At 33.7% G+C, this 26,137-nt stretch overlaps 1 protein-coding gene across 1 annotated transcript in view; it reads right to left on the bottom strand.

The window, feature by feature from the left end:
- Positions 1 to 26,137, bottom strand: part of ROCK2 (Rho associated coiled-coil containing protein kinase 2) — a 155,543-nt gene that overhangs the window by 73,629 nt on the left and 55,777 nt on the right. Inside the window, exons 3-4 of the mRNA XM_044659556.1 lie at positions 5,956 to 6,037; positions 4,115 to 4,215 (exon numbers count right to left, since the gene is read on the bottom strand). Of these exons, the coding sequence (XP_044515491.1) occupies positions 4,115 to 4,215; positions 5,956 to 6,037 (183 nt within the window). The remainder of the gene's footprint in view (positions 1 to 4,114; positions 4,216 to 5,955; positions 6,038 to 26,137) is intronic.

Below are 26,137 nucleotides of genomic sequence, written 5' to 3'. Positions count from 1 at the left end.
GCCTCAGACACTTCCCAGCTGTGTGACCCTGGGCAAGTCACTTGACCCCCATTGCCTACCCTTACCAATCTTCCACCTATAAGTCAATACACAGAAATTAAGGGTTTAAAATTTAAATAAATATATATATATATATATATACATATATATATATATATATATATAAATTTGAGGAGATGTCCATCAATTGGGGAATAGTTGAACAAGTTGTGGTCTTTGATTGTGATGGAATACTATTGAAGAAATGGCGAGCAAGTTATTTTTGGAAAAACACAGAAAGACATACATGAAATTATGAAGCATGAAACAAGTAGAATCAAGAGAATATTATATGTAGCAACAGAAATATCATTGAAGAAATAATGTCTGAAGAATGACTTCTACATGTCAAACTCCAGAGAAAGAACTGATAAACAGAAATAAGTAAGTCATAATTTTATATATACATGTTTGGTTTTTTTGTCAAATGATACCTTCTCTAATGGAGAGAGTTAACTGGGTATTTTAATGTAACAAATAAATAAATTTAAAATTAAAAGCAGGGGCCCTGGAATCTGAGAAAATACAGAAAGAGTAAAATACAAATGTTGTTTTGTCACCACAAAAGCATTTGTTGAATTAGGCAATTAGGTAGTTTTTTTAGAAGTTAATTAATTCACATTTAATTTTGATTCAAGAAGAATTCTGTTGGGCTTAATTGGGTTTATTTTATTAAATTATGTTATTAAATTTTTTTAAAGCATCAGTTATAAAGCACTGTGCTAAGTGCTAGGGAAAGAAAGGCAAAAGATTATCTCCTTCTCAAGGAGCTCATAGTCTAATGGGAGCAACAACATGCAAACAAGTCCTCAAAACGGAGCTATGCTTGAAATTAGAATTGCTAGAAGTCTAACAGGCCAATACTGACATGCTCAATCCTCTAGGTACAGAGTTTCTTTGGATATTCAAGAACCATATTGAGCACTAGAGGCTAAAAGTCAGAGAGATATATGCTAAGAATGGCATGTATCTGGGTAATGGGAATGTCAGTCAGATGCGTATCTCCCTGGCTATTTAGGACAATAGGAAACTACACTCTGAAATTAACCTAATTCTCATTTAGCCCAAAACAAGCCTATAAAATAAAAATCTTCATAATGCTACTAATACACTAACAGAAAGCTAAAAGAATACGTGAATACCTGATACCAAGATAAATTATAGTTACTCCTATGTAAAGCCAACTATCATGGTTAACATAATTACACAGAAAATACTTCTTTGCCAGATCAAGAATCTTGAGAATAAAATCACATCAAGAAATTATTTCTGCTTTGGTTTCTTTTTTTTAGGAAAACATAAAAACATATAATAATTAATAGCAGATACCATCAAAAGTTTTCCTCAGAAAAGAGCGAACATCAAGGATTAGAGGTCAAAGTTTTTAAATGAAACTTTTGAAATGTTTCCCAATACTGTCTTTTCTGAACTGCTCTTAATTTAGGAACCTATATGGTTTTGTAAATGCCTAGAGTTTTATTCAGTCAATAAACATTTATTAAGCAGCAACTACTATGTGCCAGGTATTGTGCTACACACAAGATACACTGCCCTTAAGCACCTCAAAATCTAATGAAGACAACACAAAAACAACTATATATAAATGATGTACCAGGACAAATTCGAAATAATCAGTATTGGGAAGGCACAAGAAAGAATCAGGAAAGGTCTCTCATAGAAAATAAGGTATTTAACTACAACTTGAAGAAAGCCACTAGGTGGAGATAAAGAGGAAGATTATACTTGACATAGGAAAAGCCAGTGAAAATACCCAGAACTGGGAGATGAAGCATCTTGTGAGAGGAATAGCAAGGAGTTCAGTGTCACTAGATCACAGAGTAGGTAGGAGAGAGAGGGAATAAATATGGTATAAAAAACTGGGAAAGTAGGAGGGGCCAGGTTGAGAAAGTTTTTGCCAAAGATAAGATTCTGTATTGGTCCTGGAAATGACAGAAAGCCACTGAATTGCAGGGGTGGGTTTGTGGGGCGGAAAGGGGAAAAGAGATGAGAGATGAAATAGTCAGATGGGCACTTTTGGAAGATTAATTTGAAAAGTGAACAGAGGATGGACAAGAGTAGAGAAAGCAAACTATTGCAATAATCCAGATGAAAGTTAATGAGAACCTGCATCAAAGTGTTGACAATGTTAGAAGAGAGGAGTTGTATACAAGAGATGTGACAGCGATTGGCAAAAGACTGGGGGAGGAGGTGCCTAAGAGTGAGGAGTTATGTAACAAAGCTAGAATATGAACCTATGTCTTCTGTCTCCAAATAAATGTCCTTCTACTGAATTATGCTGGCTTGAATATTAATATATTTTAAAAATACATTTTTATTAACTTTTATTTTTAAATCACTTCTATTTACCCTTCTCTCAACCACTTCCTTCACAGTTATTCCCTTACATTAAAAAGAGGGGAGAGAAAGAAAAAGTTTTGCAAAACTAAACAACAATACATACTAACCTAGTGTTATATACTGTCCATACTAACCTAGTGTTATATACTCAGTGTCCCACATCCACAATCCCCAAGTTCTACAAAGAGGCAAAATAATACGCCATCTCGTATTTCTTTTTTTGAAGCCAAATTTGAACATTATAAATTTGAAGCACTTGGTTTCTTTTTTTTTTTGTTACATTTCTTTTCATTTATATTACCGTATTCAGTAGTATGCTGTTTTCCTGGTTCTGCTTATTACTTCTACCAATTACTTTTGGATCAGTTCATATAAGTTTTCCAATGATCTGCTATATTTATTAGTAATTCTTACAGAGTAGTATTACATTACATTTATGATCCATAATTCATTTAGTCATTCCCAATTGAAGAGAACCTATTTTGTTTCTAGTTCACTGAAACAACCAAAGTACTACTGTAAATATTTTGATTTACATGGGCCTTTGGCCCTTGGGATATATGATTAGTTATATAGGTCTAAATGCACGAACATTTTCATTACTTTCTTTGCATAATTCCAAATTGCTTTCCTGAATGGATGGATCAAGTGACAGCTCCACCAACAGTGCATTAATGTGCCTATCTTTCCATAATTGGCCCATTGTTAACTGCTGGCATCTTTCTGTCATCTGTGCTATGTACGAAGTGAAACTTCAGTGAAATAGCTAGGTGGCAAACTGGATAGAGTGCTAAAACTGAAATCAAGATTTGAGTTCAAATCTAGCCTCAAACACTTCACTGTGTTACCCTAGGCAAATCCTCAGTTTGTTCACTAGTAAAATGGGGAAAATAAGAGCACCTACCTCTCACAGGGTTGTTGTAAAGATCAAATGAAATAATATTTGTAAATCATTAGTAGTATCTGGCACGTGATAGATCCAAATATGTGCATATTTCCTTCCTACCTTCCTTGTTTTGATTTTCATTTCTCTTATTATTCATGATTTGGAGAATTCTTTCATGTTGTTATTAGTAAATTCTTCTTTTGACAATTGTTTGTTCTTTGACCACTTAAATATTTGTTAGATGTATATATATCATCAATATCAAACCCTTATCTGAGATATATGATATAAATTCTACCCCCACCCACATAACCATATCTTTTCTTATCTTACAGGCAGTACATTTGTTTGTGAGAAAGCTTTTCAATTTTAGGTAATAATTTTCCATTTTATCTTTTGCAGTTGTTTCTATTCCCTCTCTATATTTTCTTTTGGTTCATATCTCAGGACAGTTAGGTGGCTCAGCAGATAAGACAGCCATGCCTGGAGATGGGAGATAATGGGTTCAAATCTAGCATCAGACACTTCCTAGCTGTGTGACCCTGGGCAAGACACTTAACTCCAATTGTTTGGCCCTTACCAGTCTTTTGCCTTGGAACCAATAGTTAGAACTGATTCTAAGACAGAAGATAAGGGTTTAAAAAAATTCACACCTACACAGAATTTGGAAAAAGGATATGACTTGCTTTTATTTTAACTTTTTAATGATATGACCTTTAATATTCATGTCATATATATATATACATATATATATATATAAAATTAGCACAAATGTCTTGCCACCAGCCCCCAATGACAAATAAAGTAATAAAAAGCAGACTAAATTCTTACCAACTGAACTTCACCAAAAGCACCTCTTCCAATCACTTTAACAACATCAAAATCTTCTGCCTTCATCTGTAGGCATCTAATTTTTGTCACAATTTTCTCATCTACATTGAATTAAAAAAGAAAATTACTCATAAAAACAAACTCCATAATTAGTTATTTATCCTAGTTGTCAAAAAATATATTCCAATGCTTTCAATTAAATTTGTGTAGATCAAGCTTTGATAATTCATTGATCAATTTCTTAAAGCTTTTTAACACTTTAATGCTCCGATTCTTGGGACCATAATCTTGGTCCTGGACATCTGACCTACCACCATTTCCCAAGGTCCTCAGAGACTTCTTATTTGCTCTATTACTTTCCCTGACAGGATCTAAGAACTTCGACTTTTGATCTGTCTTAAGAAGATCATAAGCCCTCCTTTATGTATTTGTCTCTCTTCACATAGAATGTGAACTACTTGAAAGCAGAAGCTATTTCAAATTACTGTTTGTGTACTGAACACTTAAACTTAGCACAAAGGAAAAACATAAAAAATTTAAATCCATTATTCAACAGATAAAAATACTTTATATAAGAAACTATATATTATTATATTTTCATCTTTATTTCAAATTAGTGTCTTCAAACAAAACTGATTTTAATTATTTTGTACTTAAGATACAGTAAAAGTTTATCTGGTGTTTTAATCGATCTGAATGTTCTATTATGATCCTGTGTTGGTATAACTAATAGAATAACTGACATATAGTACCCAATGATGACTCTATAGCTCATACTATAAAATCCTAGAGTTTTTATTTGAAATAACCACAAAAAGAACATTGGTGTAATTAATAATTTCCTCTCAACCAGTAAGACCTGTGATCAAATCCTAATGCTGGCATATAGTGGCTGCGAGACTCTGGGCAAGTCACTTAACCTGTCTGTACTCTAAGCAACTCTTTAATAGACTTTGCAGGGAAGGTATTAGGTTACACTGATAAGAGTGTACTTACTCAACAGAGAGCTCTCTAAATCAATGAAATCACAGGTGCAGTCCCTATTTTTTAGTTTTACTAAATTTATTACATATGCTGGAATTATATTATAATTCATTGTAAACTGGTAACCACAAAGTCAATATAGTAACTTTATCTCCTTGGTAATTTGACCAATTAGAACACCAATCAGTAATTCTTACATTTATTGGTTTAAAATCCATTTATTATTAGTGAATTTCTTTACTGTGTACTAATGTCATGTTGACTTTTTAAAAAATCTTCAATCTTAACACCTTCAACCTTAACACCTGAGGATCACTATAAGCTGTTATCAGTATCAATAAATATGTATTAAACATAATTTATATGGCAAAAGACATTATAATATTAATTTTTCTTATTATTTCAAAGAATGATTATATTACTGATGAATCTATAGCAGCCCAGCAAGTATTTTGCTTAACATAAAGAAAAATTATTATAATGGTCAAAAAATATACACAACTTTCTCTCCAGAGGTCTTTTAATTACTCATGATGATATATGTATATTATATGAGGATGTAAGTTTCCTCTTTGTAAATGAAGGGATTGTATTAGACAATTTCTAAAGTCCTTTTCAGTCCTGAATCTATGATTTAATTAACTGAGAAGTAATTATTCTCTACTCTGTCCTTGTTAAACTTCTAGATATACCAATTAGAAATATATATTTTACTCTAAAATTAAAGGATTCACAATTCTAATAAGGTATCTAACTAAAATTTTAATGCTATTACAATCTTAAGATTTTTTTGACTCCTTTGAAATAGCCAAACATCCATGAAGTATGGATATAAATAAAAATTTAATGTAACTTACATCTAATTAAGAAATTATCTATATTCTTATTTTTCCTCAGAGCAGGAAAATCCAAATCAAGGACCAAGGAATTCAAACCATCCTGAAAAAAAGAGAAAAGAAAAGATGGTTAAAATTCTCCCAACTCCTAAAAACATTTGTTTTCAGTCTTTAAACTTTAGTTAGAATTTTAGGTAGATTTTGCTGTGATACTTTAAATGACCTATGACTTTATTCATGTGTATATATGAACTCTACCAACACAAAACACAATTCAACATAAGATACTTAAGAGTTGCTTCGGGGGCAGCTGGGTGGCTCAGTGGATTGAGAATCAGGCCTAGAGACCGGAGGTCCTAGGTTCAAATCTGGCCTCAGACACTTCCTAGCTGTGTGTGACCTTGGGCAAGTCATTTGACCCCCATTGTCTAGCCCTTACCAGTCTTCTGCCTTGAAATTCCAAGGCAGAAGACTGGTAAGGGCTATTGATTCCAAGGCAGAAGGTAAGGGTTTAAAAAAAAAAAAAAGAAGTTGCTTCAACCAAAATTCCTAGCTGGTAATGAATCTTCTGATAATGTGGCTTTCTAAGTTGAATGTATCCATTACTTGGATATTTCTGGGTCTTTCTTCTAACTTACTCACTAGGATTACTCCAGTTAGTGCTTTCAAGAAACCAAGCTCAAGCGGCAGCTGGTTAGCTCGGTGGATTGAGAGCCAGGCCTAGAGACAGGAGGTCCTAGGTTCAAATCCGGCCTCAGACACTTCCAAGCTGTGTGACCTTGGGCAAGTCACTTGACCCCCATTGCCTACCCTTACCACTCTTCCACCTATAAGTCAATACACAGAAGTTAAGGGTTTAAAATTTAAAAAAAAGAAAAGAAAAAGAAAAAGAAAAAGAAACCAAGCTCACCCTCATGACAGAATAGTAATCATAGGAGACTTACACATCTAAATAACAAGATCATTTAGATTAGCAAGCAGTTAAAATTCTTTTTTTAATAAGATTCATGGCTTGACAAAATTGCTAAATTATGTCTAAATTTCATTTTGAAAGGTAGAATATTGTTATGTTAAATGCAGAATGATATAGTGGATAAAGAATCAGCTTTCAACTTAGGAAGACCTGGTTTCATTTTCTATCTCTGATCCATACTACATCCTGGACTAGTCATATAACCTCTCTCAATGTTCCAGGCAATTCTCTAAAACTATAAATTGCAGAGAATGTGCCAAGCTGCTTTGCATTTGGTAGAGTTAGTTTCTTACTGATAAATCGCAGGCCCAAATAGATGAAATGTATTAAGCACTTACGATGTGCTTAACTTAGTACTACATATTAAGTTTTAAGTACTAAGAACACAAATACAAGGAAGCTAAACAGTACCTCAAGGAAATTACAGTCTAATAGGGAGATGGTGACCAGAGTAGAATTTATAAGAGTGAAAAATGATTAAAAGTATGGGACAATATTTCCCTGAATGGTATTGTTAATTTCACTACTCTTTAGCACTGGGGGAGAAAAATGTAATGAAGATGGTATGGCAATAACATCATCAAGATAAAATGAATGCTCACTAGAGATCCAGAGTCAAAGAAACACTTTGACATTACTTATTGATTTTCTCCCTTTAGGAAGGCCCAGTGAGTCAGACTCCCTCTACCAAAACCAAAGCTCAGATTCTAGCCACTGTTCTGCAACTTTTAATCTTAGAAATCATTTGCCCTAGTAAATCACTATGCTATCAGAGGCTGGACTTGAATCTTAGTTATTCAGACCCCACTGGCCACTGCAGCATACTGTGCCTCTCACATTACCTTATTTATATAATTCAAGATATGGCTCAATTCAAAAAATACATAAGGGCCTACTAGGTATAGAGGACAGACAAAAGTGGAAAGATACAACTAACTTTAACACACTGTTGTTTCATGCAAAAACTAATTTCTCACTTAAAAAAATTTTCTCTTTCATATTCTTTTTAAAGTCAAACTTTATACCTGTCCAGCAAGGAATTTTCTACATATAAGCTAAGATCATAGCACACTGTTGTTTCTATGTATTGCACCTGTCCCTGAAAAAAAGTGCTGCTTGCTGGGCCTTGTTGTAAAGTTGCCCCAAGACTCGAGACTTAAATTGACACACCACAATTATTTCAATCAAATGTGGTAAGGTTGGTTTTTTTTTTCCCTCAAGTGGAAAATCAGCAGCAGTGACTGCAGAAATCTTTCTCCTACTAAGTTCATAAGTGTTTGAAAAGCTACTTATTTAGATAATCATTCAATTAAAAACGAAGATATCTCAAATGTGTTTTTTTACTATGTGTATTACTATCATTATTTTTAGTAATTACTATTACTATGTGTATTACTATATATGTGTATGTGTGTATAAATACTCATACATATGTGTATATCAGTAAATATCAACATATACATACATTGTTTCTCACATAATAAGATCCTTAAGGTCACATAATCAATTCTTAATAAATCTCTCATGGTGGACTAATATAATATTCCCTGAAAGACTTAAACACAGAGGTAAGTAGAGAAACAACACTCAGGAAAACAGTTATCACATAGCTAAATATTATATTCTAACATTCCAGAAATGTCAGTTTGGAGATAATTTCACTTCTGACTGGGTATAGGCAGTCCTGATTTTTTTTAAATTAAGAAAAACCTGAGTAATGATTTTTTTCTGGAAAAATCCATGGTCTTAGAAAATTCTGTCACCTAGGCATTAAATAAAAATCCAACAACAATTTCAAAAGGGGTTATATAACCCCTAACTAGCCATATTAAAAACCTTTTTTGACAATGTTTTGGAATTTCTTTTCTAGGGAAATCATTCCTAGTTGCTATTATGCTCCCTGGAAATGACACTAACTCTTTGGTCACTGTGATAATGAGATTAAATCTACCTAGCCCATTCTCAAATCTAATTACCAAAAGTGTAAATGACTCCACTTAATTCACAAGTTGGGAGGTCAAGACCCAAGAGAGTGACAACTTCCTGTAACTCTCTTCTTGTTCATGTCTTGGACCTGAAGGAACTCTTCTAGTTCATGACTTGAACCTGGAGGAGTCCTGGACCTGGGACCCCGAGAACTTGGTGAGACTGTTCTTAAATCGTTCCCTTAGAACTACACGTGGTGAGTGTAAAGACTAAATCTTCCTGAAATTCTCTAAAGGGAATTTCCCTTTCAAAAGAGACTCTATGACTGAAGCTTTTGCTTCATTCACCTCTGGGGCCCTCCAGCCCTCTGTCCTAGGGCTCAAGGCTTAGCCTCCCTTGACTGAGAACTAATTAGATCTACCTGGGTTAAACTAGGGGGCCGGAGCAAATTACCTAGTGTGTTAGATTACTTATCCTATCTTATCCTCTTTCTTATTTTCTTATTTTCTCTTCTTCTCCTCATTTGTAAATAAACTTCCAAAAAAGTCATTTTGACTTGAGGTTATTCTTTAACTGGGGAATGATAATTATTCAATTCCCTGGTGACCAAACCTTTTAATATTCACCCAACCAAAACCCCTTTTTACCCCTTACATCACTGATGATTTTGCACTGTTATACTGGATAGTAATAATGATAATGATGATGATGATGATGATAATAATAACTATCATTTATCTGACTTTTAGTATGTACAGCTAGGTATATATAGATAGAATAAAAGGTCCTGAAGTCAGGAAGATTCATATTTCTGAGTTCAAATCTGTCTTCAGAAATTTAATAGCTATGTGACCCTGGGCTAGTCACTTAACTCTGTTGGTCTTACCTTCCTCATCTATGAAATGAGCTGTAGAAGAAATGGCAAACCATTTCAGTATATTTGTCAAGAAAACCCCAAATGAGGTCATAAATGGTCATTACTAAAAAGACTAAATGACAACTGTATCTACTATGTACCAAATAATATGATAAGCACTTTATCATTATTATCTCAGTTGATCCTCACAACAATTCTGGGAGGTAAGTGATATTATTATTGCATTTTAAAGATGGAAATTTAGGAAAATAAAGGTTAAGTGATTTGCCCAGGGTCACACATCTGGTGTCTGAGGCCATATTTGAACTCAGCCCTTCCTAACGCCAACCCCAACACATTATCTACAATGTCATCTAGCAGTCTATAAGAGTAGTACAAAAGAAAAGATACTGTAGAAGAACAAAAGGTCAAGAATATCAAGGGAATTAATGTGAATGACCAGATCTTAAACTGTACACTAAAACAATAATCATCAAAATAATCTGGTACTGGCTAAGAAAGGGAATGCTAGATCAACAGAATAGGTTAGGTATACAATATAGTTGTAAATAACCATAGCAATCTAGTGCTTGATAAATCCAAAGAACCCAGCTTTGGAGGCAAGAATTCCCTATCTGACAAAAATTTCTGGGAAAACTAAAAAATGGTATGACAAAAACGAGATATAGACCAGTGTCTCACACCCTATACTAATACAGGGTCAAAATGGGATAGGATTTAGACCCAAAGGGTAATACCATAAGCAAATTAGGGGAGCATGAAATAGTTTACCTGTCAGATCTATTGCTAAGAGAAGAATTTATGACCAAACAAGAAAGAGAACATTATGAGGCAAAATTAGTAATTTTGATTATATTAAATATTCAAAGTTATTGTGCAAACAAAACTAATGCAACCAAAATTAGAAGAGGAAACAACAAACTGGGGGGGGGGGTTTACAGCAAATTTATTTGATAAAAGAAAAGCCACTGGATTTAGAGTCCAATGATCTCTGTCACTTAACTTCTCTTGATCTAGTTTCTTCAACTGTATATCAAGAATTGGACTACATGACCTATAAAGTCCTTGTCAGCTCAAATTTATATTCCACTCATAGTACCTGAGGTATTAAAAAAACATTCCTATGTTGTGCAGCTATCTCACAAATAAGTCATTTAAAAAAGGAAACACATTATTACAAAATTTTCATTATTCCTTCATTTTCTATTAATACAAAAGTTTAAATGCCAGTCACAAAGAACAAAAATAGTTGTATCTAAATAAACATAACTGATAAAGGAAATCTGTTTCTTCATCTTGCACTATGTAAAAGTTGTATGTGAATATATGCACTTCTATTCTGGAAAATATGTTTAAGATTGCTTTTAGAATTAATTCTTCTATTTCTGAATCCTACATGGAAAAAAGCCAACAAATTTACTAAATTAACTGACCCAGCAATGATTAAAAGATGTACATTTGAAAATTTTAAAACTTCTTTTGATTGTAAATTATTATTGATATTTTAGCCTATGATAACTGTCTACTTAGAGAAATGGCAAAATAAATTTTCAGTCTTTATTCTGAGAAGTAATATGTGATACTGGAAAGAGTATTGGATTTGACATTAGAGGCTTAGATTCAAATCAGGGCTGTTGTATTCTATGTGACATTAGACAAGTCTTTTTCCCTCTACAGAACACAACTCATCTATAAATGATTTGGAATAGAAAATAAGTATTTTACACCTCTAAATACTATGATTTTGCAATTTAAAATTATGATACAATAATTAGGCAATTACATTTTTTCCTTTCTCAATTCTTCTTTTAAAAAAGCTACCTAGGAAAAACATTACAAAAAACTGATTTTTTAAAAAAAATGTATTTATTACACACAAACATATTGGTGGTGATAGCAGTTACTAAGTATATAATAAAAAATAAAATTTTAAAACTGTATCTAATTAAACTAATTATTAATAGTGGTTAAAAGTATATAAGCTTTAAATTAAAACAACATAATTAACTGTTTAAACATTTAAGAGATCTTACAAGATAAAAATGATTATGACATGTTTTATAATTCTGTACACAAAGATCATATGGAAGCATTATAGACTGGGCTAGAATCAGAACACCTGGATTTACCACTTGTAAACTTGGACAAAATCAGAGACTTAGCTCTGAGAATGTCATTTTCCTTTACAAAATAATAGAAATAAATACTTGTGTTTCCTTTCTTAAAAGGCTGTGGTAAGCACTAAGTTAAAACTAAAGCAGTATAGAAATGTAAGCCATTATTATTTCTCACTAACATGCAACTGTCCTTGGCTTCTCAAAGACTAAGTCAGGGGATCACAAATTATGTCAGGCTCTATACTAGAAGTTCTTGTTTTCCTTTGTAACCCTAGCTAGTTTAATCTCGTCTTCTACTCCAGACTTTTCTCAATCTTTTTAAATTCTAGTCTCTTACCACTGTTAATTATTCCCTAGTTGTCTTATATACAGTTTTTTAAAACATTTATTAATATTTGTTTTTTAGAAAAGTTAACATGTTTACATAATTCATGCTCTTACTTCCCCTTCATCTCTTGAGCCCCCCCCCATATACAGTTTTTGTATGTATTTGTTTGCTTGTAGTCTCCCCAATATTATAAGGAACTGGAGGGCAGGGCTTGTCTTTTTGTCTTTCTTTGTATACTTAGTGCCTGACTTATAGCTGTTACTGTCATTTGGTCATTTTTAGTCATGTCTGTCCAAATTTGGAGTTTTCTTGGCAAAAATATGGGAATGGTTTGCCATTTCTTTCTCCAGCTCATTTTACAGCTGAGGAAACTGAGGCAAATAGGGTTAAGTGACTTGCCCTAGGATTTGAACTCAAGACTTCTTTATTCCAAGGACAGCACTCTATCCACTGTGCCACCTAGCTGCCCTGAGCTGATACTTAGTAAATACTTATTAAATGTTTGTTGACTGATTTATGCATTTATTATTATTTTGAGTAGGGATCCATAGGCTTCAGACTGACAAAGTGGTCTATAACACACAAAAAAGTTAAGAATTTCTAAGAGCTTTAAATACAAAATAAACCCAAAATAAACCATCTATGTCATCAAAATTTAGACCTTTATTAAGTATATACTAAGTGTGCTAAACATTGGGAATACAAAGAAAAAACTGCTCTAGCCTTGAGGACTTAGATTTTCTGTTGAGTGGAAGGAGAGAATGAAAAACAGCTGCCCATATCAATTTGAAACTCTTATATCTGAGTTATCAATATGGAACAACAGCAACATTACTGAAAATTATGCCTAATATTCTGACTTTATGGGAATTTATCCTATTGATTTTGCTCAGATGTAGAGTAATGTGATCTTTTTTTTCAATTTTATTTCCAGGTCCAAATTCTCTCCTCCAATCCACTAAGACAAGAAATACAATTCCCTTTAAAAACATGAAGTTTGGCAAAGCAAATTTCCAAACTAGCAGTGTTAAAAAAAATAGAAAAAAATAACGTTCAACCTTGCCCATTAATTTTTAAACAATTATAATGAGCTGAAGCATATTTCTTGGGCTTTAAGAATAAGTAACTACCACTAGTCACTTTGACAAGAGTTATTGCAACATACTTTATGATCAGGAAAACTAAAGCTCTAAAAAGAAAAATTAATTTGGACACATCCATTCTGCACTTAAGGCAAAAATTAGGATTCAAGGATGGGTTTTTGGTCTATTATTTAGATGAATTATAATCCTTCATATTTTTTTTAAAAGAAAAGGTAAAGTGTGCCCATGTAGTTTCCCACCCACAAAATCCTTAATACAGGAAATTATTTTTTGTTCATGTGGTTAAATCCTAGTCTTATTTGTAAACTGGTAGGATTTTCAGCATTGTTTATTTCAATCGTGAGACCTTATGTTGATGATTTTGCAATTAGTTATATAAAAGAGAATAAAAGTTACTTGTAAGATGTAATAACTACTCACATGTAATTTATTGACCTGTAAGTCTTTCTGTCCATCTATTACACCTATGCCTATATTCAAGGGAATGTGTATGACTTACCATTTTGCTCTACAACTAACTGAATCTGTGCTCTGGGAGAAATTCTGTACATCACCTTGTAGTCTGTAAAATTAGGCCTGAAATGACTGATAACGAAATCATATAGTTTTATGACAACTAATTAAATATTATTTGTAAGTTGAAATAAAAGATTACTAACTACTCATAATTATATCTGTTTTGTCATAACACATGAATTTTAATAAAACTCAATTTAACCTCTCAGAAAGAGAAAAAATAAATTATAAGAAAATATTTCAGTTTTCAGTAATTTTCATTTTTCCACAACAGAATTCCACATTTTAAAAAAAGAATATTTTATTATGTGACTTAAAAATCAAAGGAGCACTGTGAAGTACAAAATTAGTTACATTGGACGTGTTTTACTTTGGAATACTTTTATGGATGACTCATTTCTCAGCCAGAAATTCAATCTATTTTAAATTCCAAAAATCTCATTGCTTTCTTCCTCCTCCAGTTCATACATTGCTGTCTTCTCTCTGCAGTCTAATAATATAGCAAATCCATCTTCTTATATTGATACCCAAATATCCTTCATTTCAAAGAAACCTATTTCAGTAAGATTTCCCCTGTCCCAAAATAAAGCTGATCTGGAAATACCAACTCTTCAGAACATAGCCAAGAGCCAGAAAATAATATAACATTCTCTACTCCCACCTCCAATCCAAAACAGATGTCTAGACAGTCAAGCACTTGCCCACAAACTGCATGCACTTTACTTTTAAAAAAGGGGGTGGGATTTAGACCTTTACTCTGCCCATTAATTTTTTTTAATACTTCATATAAAATTCTAACAAACCTAGTAGTTGGCTTTCCTAGCCAACTAGAGAGATAGTTCTAGAAGTAGGCAAGCTGACAGAAACAAGACTTAATAGCTGAACAATAGAAGTTACAAGGGAAAAAAAATTCAAAGTGATCTTCATAATGATGACGCTGAATCATTAAAAAACAAGTCCAGTTAAGTTTTTTGAAAGATGTGAATGGAGTGTATAAATATGTATAAATAAATGTTTAAAATTTTTAACGTTTTGAAGCTAAAAGGGATTAAGAAAAAAACTGAAAATCATGTTCATCCACAAAACTCAAGTATCCTGTACAACTCAGATCCAGAAAGATGTATTTATGCAACATTTCACTAAACAGAATATTTTATACACAAATGGATCTGTGATCTCAATAATTCAGGAATTCCCTCCACTAATACATTTTGTAAAAAGATGAGGAATTGCTTTCATGGGAAAGCTAAGGTTAGTAGAAGACCTCTGCAATCCAGCCCACTATACTCTCTTTTTCAACTCTAGAAGTACCTTTCCACCTGCTTCTAATTTTGTTTTTATTTGCTGAGGGCTAGAATATTCAACCATTCCTCCAATGGGTAATTATTCATTTTATTTTTTGTGCAACCAGAACGAGCTATGCCTTTAAAATTCTGGTGACATATCATTCCCTTAGTCACTATGACTATATTTTATGAATTGTTTATTCATTTTGACAGTAACCTCCATTCCTAGTACCCTTCAGTACTCTCCCAAGCTATAACACCTCTGGCTGTACTTCCCTCTTTTCCCAGTCTTAATCCTATCACTAACCAGTTCAACAATTGTTCTCTGCTTACAACAACACAATCCCATTCCATCCTATCTCTTCCAACAGATTCCTTCATCTTTAATATCATTTCAATCCCCCTTTTTCTACTGATTTCCCTGGTCTATAAACATGCCCATGTCTCCCCATGCCTGAAAAAATTCTTACTTGATCCTCCCATCCCCGCTATTGTCCTTTTGGACCTTTGTAGCCAGTCCTCAAAACATGCCATCTGTAAGAGGTTCCTTTACTTTCTCTCCTCTCATTCTCTTCTTAATCCTGACAATCTGGCTTCCAAACTTATTCCACAGAAACTGTTCTCTGCAAAATTACCGACGATTTAATTGTCAAATCAATGGTCTTTTCTCAATCCTCATTCTCAACCTCTTAGCAGTCTTTGATAGTAGTATTTTATCACCCTTTCTTCCTGGAATACTCTCTTCTCTCTAGGTTTTTCAGATAAGTACTCTCTCTTGGTTCTACTATCAAACCACTCTTTCTCATTTCTCTTTACTGGATTCTAATCCAGATAAACAACAGTCTCCTTACTGATCTATGAACCAGATACTTCTCATATACCTAGGCTCCCAGCACTTTCTCCAGTTGTCTTCCTCAAATCTGACTGATTTTCCTGATTTCCTTTAAATTTCAACTAAAATCCCATCTTTTACTGGAAAATTTCCCCAATCCCTTTTAATCGTAGTGCTTTCCTTGGGTTAATTACTTCCTATTTATCCTATAATAAAGGGTGTAAGTGCATTGATTCTGTTATAAGGTTTTATGAGGGTGGATGAGAAGGGAAGATAAAGAGAGGAATACACGAGTGTGGAAAAGGTGTGTAATTTTCTATTTCTCAAATTGAGATGCATGAACAAAATATGCAAACATAAAGGAAGGGGCAAAGGGAAGGGCCATCGGATACTTCTTATCTAAAATGGACCCCAAAAAGGTTTAATACAAACGGTTTGATATAGAAATATATCAAATTTAGGAGGAAAGAAAGATTGGAAGAAAGGGAATAGCCCTAAGTGGTAATAGAGGATAATTCCGGGGAGGAAATATTTAGTCCATCTGTAACGTAGGCAGGACAGATTGTCTTCAGCAGGCAAAGGTAAGTGCTGGGAATACAGATTCAAGAGAAGAGTTAGATGGAAAGGAAAAACCTATGTAAGGTACCAGAAGGCTGAGATTTAGGTTTTGATAGGTGGAAAGGAAATGATGAATCACAAGCCTTAAAAGCAACAAAGCAAGTTCATATTAGTGATTTATGCAAAGAATAAACTTTCAGGGTATGTTCCAGGATATTCAGTCTATCATTTATACTTTCCATAGAATAATAAGAGCATATATTTTACTACTGTAAAAAGGAATTCTTTAATTTCTTTAATTTAACAGGGGACAGTGGCTCAGCAGGGAGCTCTGGATTCCTACTTCCTGTCACTGTGGGCTGGTAAGAGGACCTCCAGGTCTCCCATTAAATTAAAGAAATTAAAGAATTCCTTCTTACTCTACTCTTTAAGGTTTACAAAGCACTTTGTTCACAACAATCTAAAATACATACTGTTAATGACTGTGACAAAGGTAGACTTTTATTAGAGATTTCAGGGTAGATTTTTATCAGGGATTTTAAAATACATTCAATTATAGATTTATCTTAAATAAAAAGCACAATGACACAAATATAATAACCAGGTTGCTCTTTAAAGCAAGATGTCCATCTGCTAGAAGGAAGCGATTTTTACAACTCTAGCTGGACAATAAGCAGAAGTCAAATTGTGGTTATAATTTGTATGCTTTTTTAGAAAAATCACTTGTGTTTTCATTTATATGAGAGCTACCTTCTACCATAGCAGATCTATTCCTAGATAATCACTTGAGGTGTTAAGAACTTAAAATGTGGTATAATTAATCAAAAGTTGGGGTGAAATATTTTTCCAAAACAGAACTTAGGAGAACAGAGAAGTCAGTGCCACTGTGGTGGGAGTTACCCAGGAACAGAAGACAGGTGTAGACCCTGTAGGCAAGCAGCTACAGCTGCAAAGACAATAGAGAAGGAAGTATTGGGAACTCCCAACTACCAGAGACAATAATGGGATTGAACCCCTGTTCAGAAAGAGATTCCAGAGAACATCTATGCTAATAATAGGTGTAGAAACATGAGCCATTTGACAACTCCCCTGCCATTACCCAATTCCAGGGCAGAGAGGAACATCTGGGGTAGAAAGGTTGCAGATGCCCTACCTGGGTAAAGACCAGAGCACAGATCAGAAGAGCAGAAACCATACCTCTCCCTGGCACACACCAACTTGGAAGGATAGAAAACTTAAATGCATCCAAAACTAGCTATGAAGATATCAGGGCAAAAAAAGAATGACTCCCATACCACCATCCCTCGGATGTAGGCAGAACCCCAAGTAACAGAAAGTTCAAGTCAAGAAAAAGACTGGGGGAAAAATGAGCAGACAATAACAAAAAAAGAACCTGACTATAAAAAGTTACTATGGTGATAGAAAAGATCAAGACAAACTCAGAAAAAGGCAATGCAGTGAAGAAATCTACAAAAAAAGGCTCACAGGAGGAAAAAAAGAAGATTGACTATAAACCCAACAAGAATTCCTAAAAGAGCTTTTAAAAATAACCAAAAAACAAATTTAAAAAGTCAAATAAGAACAATAGAGGAAAAACTGGGAAAAGAATTGAGAACAATGCAAGAAAAATATGAAAAGAGAATTAAAAGGTTCATGAGAAGAGGCACAAAAAAAACTGAAGAAAATAGTAAAATAATCCTTAAATAGCAGAACTGACCAAATAGGAAAAGAGGTACAAAAAGCTCACTAAAGAAATTAATTTCTTAAAAACGAGAATTAGGCAAATGAAAGCCAATAACTCTAATGAAGAAACAATAAAATTAAATTAAAAAAATGGGAAAATAGCAGAAAATATGAACTATCTAGCCAGGAAAACTGGCCTAGAAAACATATCAAAGAGAGATAATCTAATAAGAATTACTGGACTAACAGCAGCCAGGTGGTACAGTAGTTAGGGAACTAGGCCTAGAGACAGTAAGTCCTGGTTTCAAATTTGGCCTCAGAAATTTCCTAACTGTGTGACTTTAGGCAACTAACTTAACCCTCATTGAATAGCCCTTAACACTCTTCTGCCTTAGAATCAATACACATGATTCTAAGATGGAAGGTAAGGGTTTAAAAGGAAAAGAAAAAAAGAATTATTGGACTACCTGAAACCTGTCATAAAAAAAAGGAGTCTAGACATCAATATTTAGAGAAATTATAGAGGAAATTTGCTCAGCTACCTTAGCTCCAGAGGAGAAAACTAAAAACTGAAAAAATCCACTTGAAAGAGATCCCAAAATGAAAACTCCCAAGAATATTATTGTTGAATTCTAGAGCTTCCAAGCCAAGGAGAAAATACTGTAAGCAGCCAGTGAGAAACAATTAAAATGCCTTGAAGCCATAATTAGGATCACACAAGATTTAGTAGCTAACATGAAAAAGAATCAGAGAGCTTAGATTATGATATTAAAGAAGGCAAAGGAGCCAGAATTACAACTAAAAATAGCTTACCTAGGAAAACTCACTGGGAGAATAGATATTTAAAGAAATAGATGACTTTGAAGCATTCCTGAAGAAATCACCATATATGAACAGAAAACTTGACATTTAATCACAGGACCAAGAAAAGCATAAAAGGTCAATATGAGAAAGAATCATGAGAAACTTACTGAAATTAGCTGTTTATAATCCTAAATGGGAATAAATACATAGGACTAATAAGAATTTTATCATCATTATAGGATAGTTAAAAGGCGACTATATAGAGGTTATGAATGTGAGTCTACAGGGTTGGGATGATCTCAACAGAAAAATGGAAAGCTGAGCAAAAGAAATATACCAGGAGAAGGAAGAAGATAAAAAGGGAAAATAATCTCATTAAAGAGCTTCACAAGGAGACTATAGCAATTTTTCAGAAAGACCACACATTATGACCAGATGGAATTTATACCAGGAATGCAGGGCTATGTTCAATATTGGGAAAATTTTCACTATAACTACCTATATCAACAACAACAAATCACATGATTATATCAATAGATGCAAGAAAAAAGTTCTTGATGAGAGATACCATCCATTCTTATTAAAAACACTAGCATAGGGGCAGCTGGGTAGCTCAGTGGAGTGAGAGTCAGGCCTAGAGACAGGAGGTCCTAGGTTCAAACCCGGCCTCAGCCACTTCCCAGCTGTGCGACCCCTGGGCAAGTCACTTGACCCCCATTGCCCACCCTTACCACTCTTCCACCTATGAGACAATACACCGAAGTACAAGGGTTAAAAACAAAACAAAACAAAAAAAAAACTAGCATAGGAATGAGTGGAGATTTTCTTAAAGTGATATGTAGTATCTATCTAAAATCAAAAGCAAGCATTATCTGTAATAACACCAGAAGTCTTCACAATAAGATAAAGAATGAATCATGGATATCATTATAACCATTATTATTCAATATTATACTAGAAAGCCTTGCTCTGGACAAGAAAAAACAATTGAAAGAATAAGAATAGACAAGAAGGAAACAAAACTATTGCTTTGGTGGTAAGGCAAGAAAAAAGTAATTGAAGGAATAAGAACAAACAACAAAGAAACAAAACCATTACTCTTTGCAAAGTGATAAGATACTTAAGAGAATCCTAGAGAAACAAAATAAACTTTAGCAAAGCTTCAGGATTGTAAATAAATCCGCCTAAATCATCAGCATTTCTATGTATTACCAATATAAGCCCAGCAGGAAGAGCTAGAAAGCATAGTTCCATTTAAAATAACTATAGACAGAATAAAATACCCGAGAGTCCACCTGCCAAGGTATACACAAACTACATGAACACAAATATAAAATGCTTTTCACACAAACATAGATATAAACAATTGGAGAAATATAAATTGCTCATGGTTAGGTCAAGTCAATATAATTAAAATGACAATAAAACTTAAATTAATTTCCATATTCAGGCCCATATTAGCCAAAAATTATTTTATAGAGCTAGAAAAAATAACAAAATTTATCTGGAAGACCATAAGGCCCACGAATATCAATTAAATGGATGGGGGAAAAGTGAAAGAAGGCAGTCTAGCAGGTACAGATCTCAAGATTATACTTTGAAGCAATAATCATCAGAACAATATGGCACTGGGTAAGAAACAGAAATGCTGAATGGTAGAATTGAGTAGGTACACATAAATGGAAGTAAATTAACAGAATAGCCTAGTGTTTCATAAATCCAAAGATCTTAACTATTGGGGGCAAGAACTCCACTACTCAACCAAAGCTGCTAGAAAACCTGGAAAGCAGTCTGGCAAAAACTAAATATAGACCAATATCTCATACTCTATACCAAAAGTGATGCTATGGATGGAAATGACAATAAACAAAGCTGGAAAATATCTCAAAAGCATGCTAAGTAGGTACATTACAAATTTGTTATGACCTCTTTAATGAACTCATTAGCTCACTCACCATAATGGCTCTCCCAAATCTTTTCTTCCCTCCTCAAACCTCCTATGGCTCCCTCTCACCTCACATTCTCAGCTGAGAATCTTGCCTCGTAATGCACTGAAAACATTTAAGCTATTTGCCAAGAGTTCCCTCTTTTCTCCTCCTCATCTCACATCACCTAAATATCTTCTGTGATTGTCTCTTCCTTCACCCTCAGTTACTATATAGAGTATAAAGAATGGGGAAAAGAACATTACTTGATCCTTCACTAAGATTGTGACTTTCTACTCTCCAGATACAAGTATCCTTTCCACTTAGTGAGTTTCCCAATATTGAAGATTGGCATAAGAAATCAAACAGGAATTTCGGGAAGCGTTTTGTGGAAGCTGCAAACAACATGTGAAAGCTAGAAATGTAGAGATTATCTTTAAAAGTTTGGTAACTGAAAAATGAATATAGTATGTATTTTACTGTTTAACAACAAATGAACAGTTATGCCATTTTTTTCTTAAAATTAAATTTGTATTTGTAAAATTAAAATTAAATTTGTACTAAAAGAACTGTAGTTCTACAGACTGGCTTGGTGATGCCAAGTATGTTTACAGCAATTTCTCACAAGTGTTGTGTCATTTAAACACCATAAACTCTATTAAACTCAGGCAACTCAAGCATATTGTTCCTAGTGGTCCAGAAACTGCTCCTAAGAAACAGAAGAAAGTGATAAACTTAAAGGAAAAAGTAGAATTGTTATATATGCTACTGTGATTGGCTGTTGTTAATGAATCTACTATAAAGCATATCAAGAAAAAAAGGAAATCTGCAAAGTTGTTGCAGCTACAACAACCACAAAGCATTACCTTAAACCATGAAATGAGTATCTCTCTCTGGTAGAAAATACAACATTCTTTGGGGAGCAGGATTGTTATAAAAAAGGCATTCCGTATAACTGGCATCATATGAGAAAAGACTAAGTCCTTAAATGATTCACTAAAGGAAAATGAATATGAAGTGTCTACATGGATTTTTAGGCCAGTAAAGGCTGGTTTGGAACATTTTTTAAATTTAAAAGGTTTAGCCTATGCAATGTAAAAGTAATGGGAAGGGCAATGTCTGTTAAGCAAGAGGAAATTTCCTGAAACCCTGAAGAAACTGATAGAAGGGAAAGGTTACAAACCAGAAGAGATTAAATACCGATGAAACTGCTCTATTAGGGGGGAGGGGTGTAGAATGCCTCATACATACCAAAAAGAGAAGTTCCAGGTTTTAAAGCCACAAAGGATAGGGTAACCTTGCTCTTTTGTGCCAATGTCAAAGGGTCAGACAGCCCTGATATATAAAGCTACTAACCCTTGAGCTTTGAAAGCTAAGGACAAATACCAGCTGCCTATCTTTCAATGTTCATTAAGAAAGGATAGATGACCAGAGCACTTTTCCTTGACTAGTTCCATCAATGCTTTGTGCCAGACATTAGGAAAATCCTTGCCAGCAAGGGATTACACTTTAAGGAGTTATTAATTCTGGACAATGCCTACTTGGAACCTCATGAATTTCACAGTGAAGGCACTGAAGCTGTTTTTGTGCCAACTTACAAGGTGTTTCTCATTCAGCTTCCTGATTGGGGGTAATAAGGATTTTAAGGCATACTATACATGCTACTCAATAAACAGGATTATAGAGACTATTGAAGAAAAATTTGACACAGACAAAAAATTTTATGTGGATTTTCTAGATTGATGGAGCCACACCTCTAACTCCTACGATGAGGAAGGGATACTTGTATTTGGTCTCCCTGCCACAAGTCTCTTCCCCAATCCAGGTTAACTTCTATACGGCTGTTAAAGTGACCTTCTGAAAGATCTGATCATATCATGTTCCCTCTACTCAATAAACTTTAGTGGTTCCTATCATCTCCAGAATCAAATATAAAAAGCCCTTTTTAAAGCCCTTCATAATTTCTTTCTCTCTCTCTCTCTCTCTCTCTCTCTCTCTCTCTCTCTCTCTCTCTCTCTCTCTCTCTCTCTCTCTCTCTCTCTCTCTCTCTCTATCTCTCTCTTTTCCTGGTTTCTCTTAATTCTGTCGCCTTGCTTGTATTGATTAGTTCCAATTTCTTCACCACTAAATTGTAAGCTCCTTGAGAGCTGTCATTAATTAATCTTTTACCTTTTTTATACCCCTATTACTTAATATTATACCTCTCCCATAGGAGGTATTTAAATAAATGTTTATTGACAAACAGACTAAGAGATGAAAAGGTAGAGCTGCTTGATCTTATTTTTCTTCTGTTTTCTCTGCCAATGAAAATGATCCCTGGGCTGTAAAGGACAGAATAAATATAGCTAGTAAGAAATTAAATGTCAAAGAGATGTAAAAGGATTTAAAAAAAATAAAATTACAGGGGGAAGCTGGGTAGCTCAGTGGATAGAGATTCAGGCCTAGAGACAGGAGGTCCTAGGTTCAAATCCGGCCTCAGACACTTCCCAGCTATGTGACCCTGGGCAAGTCACTTGACCCCCATTGCCCACTCTTACCACTCTTTCACCTAAAAGCCAATATACAGAAGTTAAGGCCTTAAAAATAAATGAATGCACCCTTACCACTCTTCCACCTATTAGCCAATACACAGAAGTTAAGGGTTTAAAAAAAAAAATAAATGAATGAATGAATGAACGAATAAATAAACAAACAAACAAACAAATAAATAAATAAATAAATAAATAAACAAATAAATAAATAAATAAATAGATAGATAGATAGATAAATGAGATGACATTTATTTATCAATTATGGGTTTCAAAATATTTTATGTACATTCTTAGTCTATATGATACTAAGATGCCAAATCCAATTCTATTTGTGCTATGTGCTTGAGGAGACTAATAGAACAGTGGCTCTAAACTGGGTGAACACATATGTACATTATATATGTTATATGGGCCCTAGTCAAGGTAACAACTACATGGATCTGTGTTCAGAGTAATCATGTTAAGCTCTTTTTGGGAATTCCATTTTAAAAAATAGTATATTCTTGGACAGGTGTTATCAGGTTTGAATTACTCTACCTGTTAAATTACTTGGTGTAGGGTTATAAAAAAATTGACATTTGTTGCTTATTTGAGGTTGGATATTTTTGATCTTCTAAGACACTCCAAGTCCTAATACATAGCTGCTAATTATGAGTTCAAGTCACCTGACCCAGAAGAACAACATCCTCAGGTATGAAAAGAACAAACTAATAACTGCTAGGTCACTATTAGTGATTTTTTTTTTGAAAGGCCATGAAGCATGAAAGAGGTACCAAAATCCTCAGGTACTAAAAGAATAGGTAGATATATCTACCAAGTCACTGTAAGTGATATTTTAAAAAGAAAGACTAGGAAAGGTACCACAGTAATGCAGAAGTGAAAATGCCATTTTATTTTTTTTAAAGGAAGAAAATAGAATCTGTGCACTATGGACCCAACTTAAATCCTATGCAAAACTGTAAGCAATATTAGTGGAAGGAGCTAATAAACACCTAAAACACCTAGAAAAGGAAGTAGTGATGAACTCTTCCGCCACCTCCTTAAGCCCTCCCCATGAAAAGGCATAGTTGTATCAAAAATAGTTTAGTGGATAGACTAATCTCATTACCTTTTTTTGAGAGGATTACTAGACTGGTAAATCAGAGTAGTGTTGTGGATCTAATTTACTTAGAATTCAGCAAAGTAAATCTAATGGTCTCTCATTCTACTCTTGTGGAATAGATGGATAGATGTGAATCAAAAAACAGTATGATTAAAGTGGTTCCAGAATTGGTTAACAGATTTAATAAGAAAATGTTAAAGATTCAGTATTAACTCCAGAGGAGTACCTTTAGCATATATTCTTGGCCCTTTACATATTCAGTATATCTAGATAAGGATATAGGTGGTATATTTGTCAAATCTGCAGGCAACTAAAAAAAAATTCTGAATCAAGACTCATCAAGATCCTGATAAGCTAGAACACTGGAGTGAATCTAGTAAGATTAAATTTAATCAGGATAAATATAAACTCTTGCACTAGGAGATCTTTCCTGAGCATGTCAAAACAGATTTGTTCTGTCTGGCTCCAGAAGATAAAACCAGGAGCAATGGATAGAAGTTGCTAGGCGGCAAATTTAGCTTTAATGTTAAGAAAAACCTCTTAACCATTAGATCTGTATAAAAGTGGAATAGACTACTCTGAAAAAGTAGTAGGTTCACCTCTTTGGAGGCCTTCAGGCAGAAATTAGAATTTATCAGGACTAGATGGCTCCTGATAAAACTTTGTAACTGAAATTCTGTAATTCTGTAAATACAAATGGTAAAATAAAGGTAGTTTGGGGAAATCAGAGAACACTAACTGGTGTACTCATTTCTTAGAAGCCTGAAAGTTTGTAAAGTCATTAAGATTAGGAATGCTTTATTTTTATTTCTGTATCCCTAACATCTCACACTAATACATACATACATATATAATTTATTATATATTTAAATAGATATGTATCATTTAAATAAATCATATATGCCTTACATATAGAAGGTGCTTAATAGTTTTTAAACTGGATTTGGTACTACAGATATTGTTATTTAGCAGATGACTAAAATAAAACTAAAATAAAATAAAAAAGTTTAAAAGTTAATTTTACAAGGTTCCCACAACTAGTGAGTAGCCCAGCCAAGGCTACCAGTCTGATCTTCTCTCTAAGTTCGTATGTCCTACCAATACCGTAAAGTTGTCTTTTCATGTACTTTGAATCTCTCTGGTTCTGCTTTATATGCATTTTTTGTCAAAGTATCAAAATTTCATTTGCCATGGAATGATATTTATTGTTCTGTGGCTTTAACTCAGTAGATCAAGTTGCAAAATTGTTTTAAAAACAGATGAGTTCTTGACATGGAATTCTGGGTCTAGATAAAAATCAAAGTAGTTCCAAAATCAATTAGTGTTGGAAGAATCTCAGAGGTCATCTAGTATAATCCCAACTTAAAGCATGTCCCTGACAACTGGTCATTCAGGCTCCATTTGAAAACCTCTAGGGATGCAAAGCTCAGTACCTCCTATAGCAAACCATTCCACATCTCTTAATTCAAATGACTGTCAAACCAGCACATCTACTAAAGAATGTTACAAGTAACTCAAGAGTTAAATATATATATATATTTGGGATTTTTAAAAAATGGTAGTTATATGCAAATTAAAGGCAGGGGGGAAAATAAGAATTTTAAGGATGCTGAGTTCTAATTCCAATTCTGATAATTGTTAC

This window comes from Gracilinanus agilis, chromosome 2 (genome assembly GCF_016433145.1).
Source record: "Gracilinanus agilis isolate LMUSP501 chromosome 2, AgileGrace, whole genome shotgun sequence".
NCBI lineage: Eukaryota > Metazoa > Chordata > Mammalia > Didelphimorphia > Didelphidae > Gracilinanus > Gracilinanus agilis.
The sequence above is the reverse complement of the archived record's forward strand: the minus strand, read 5'-3'. Positions and strand labels throughout refer to the sequence as shown.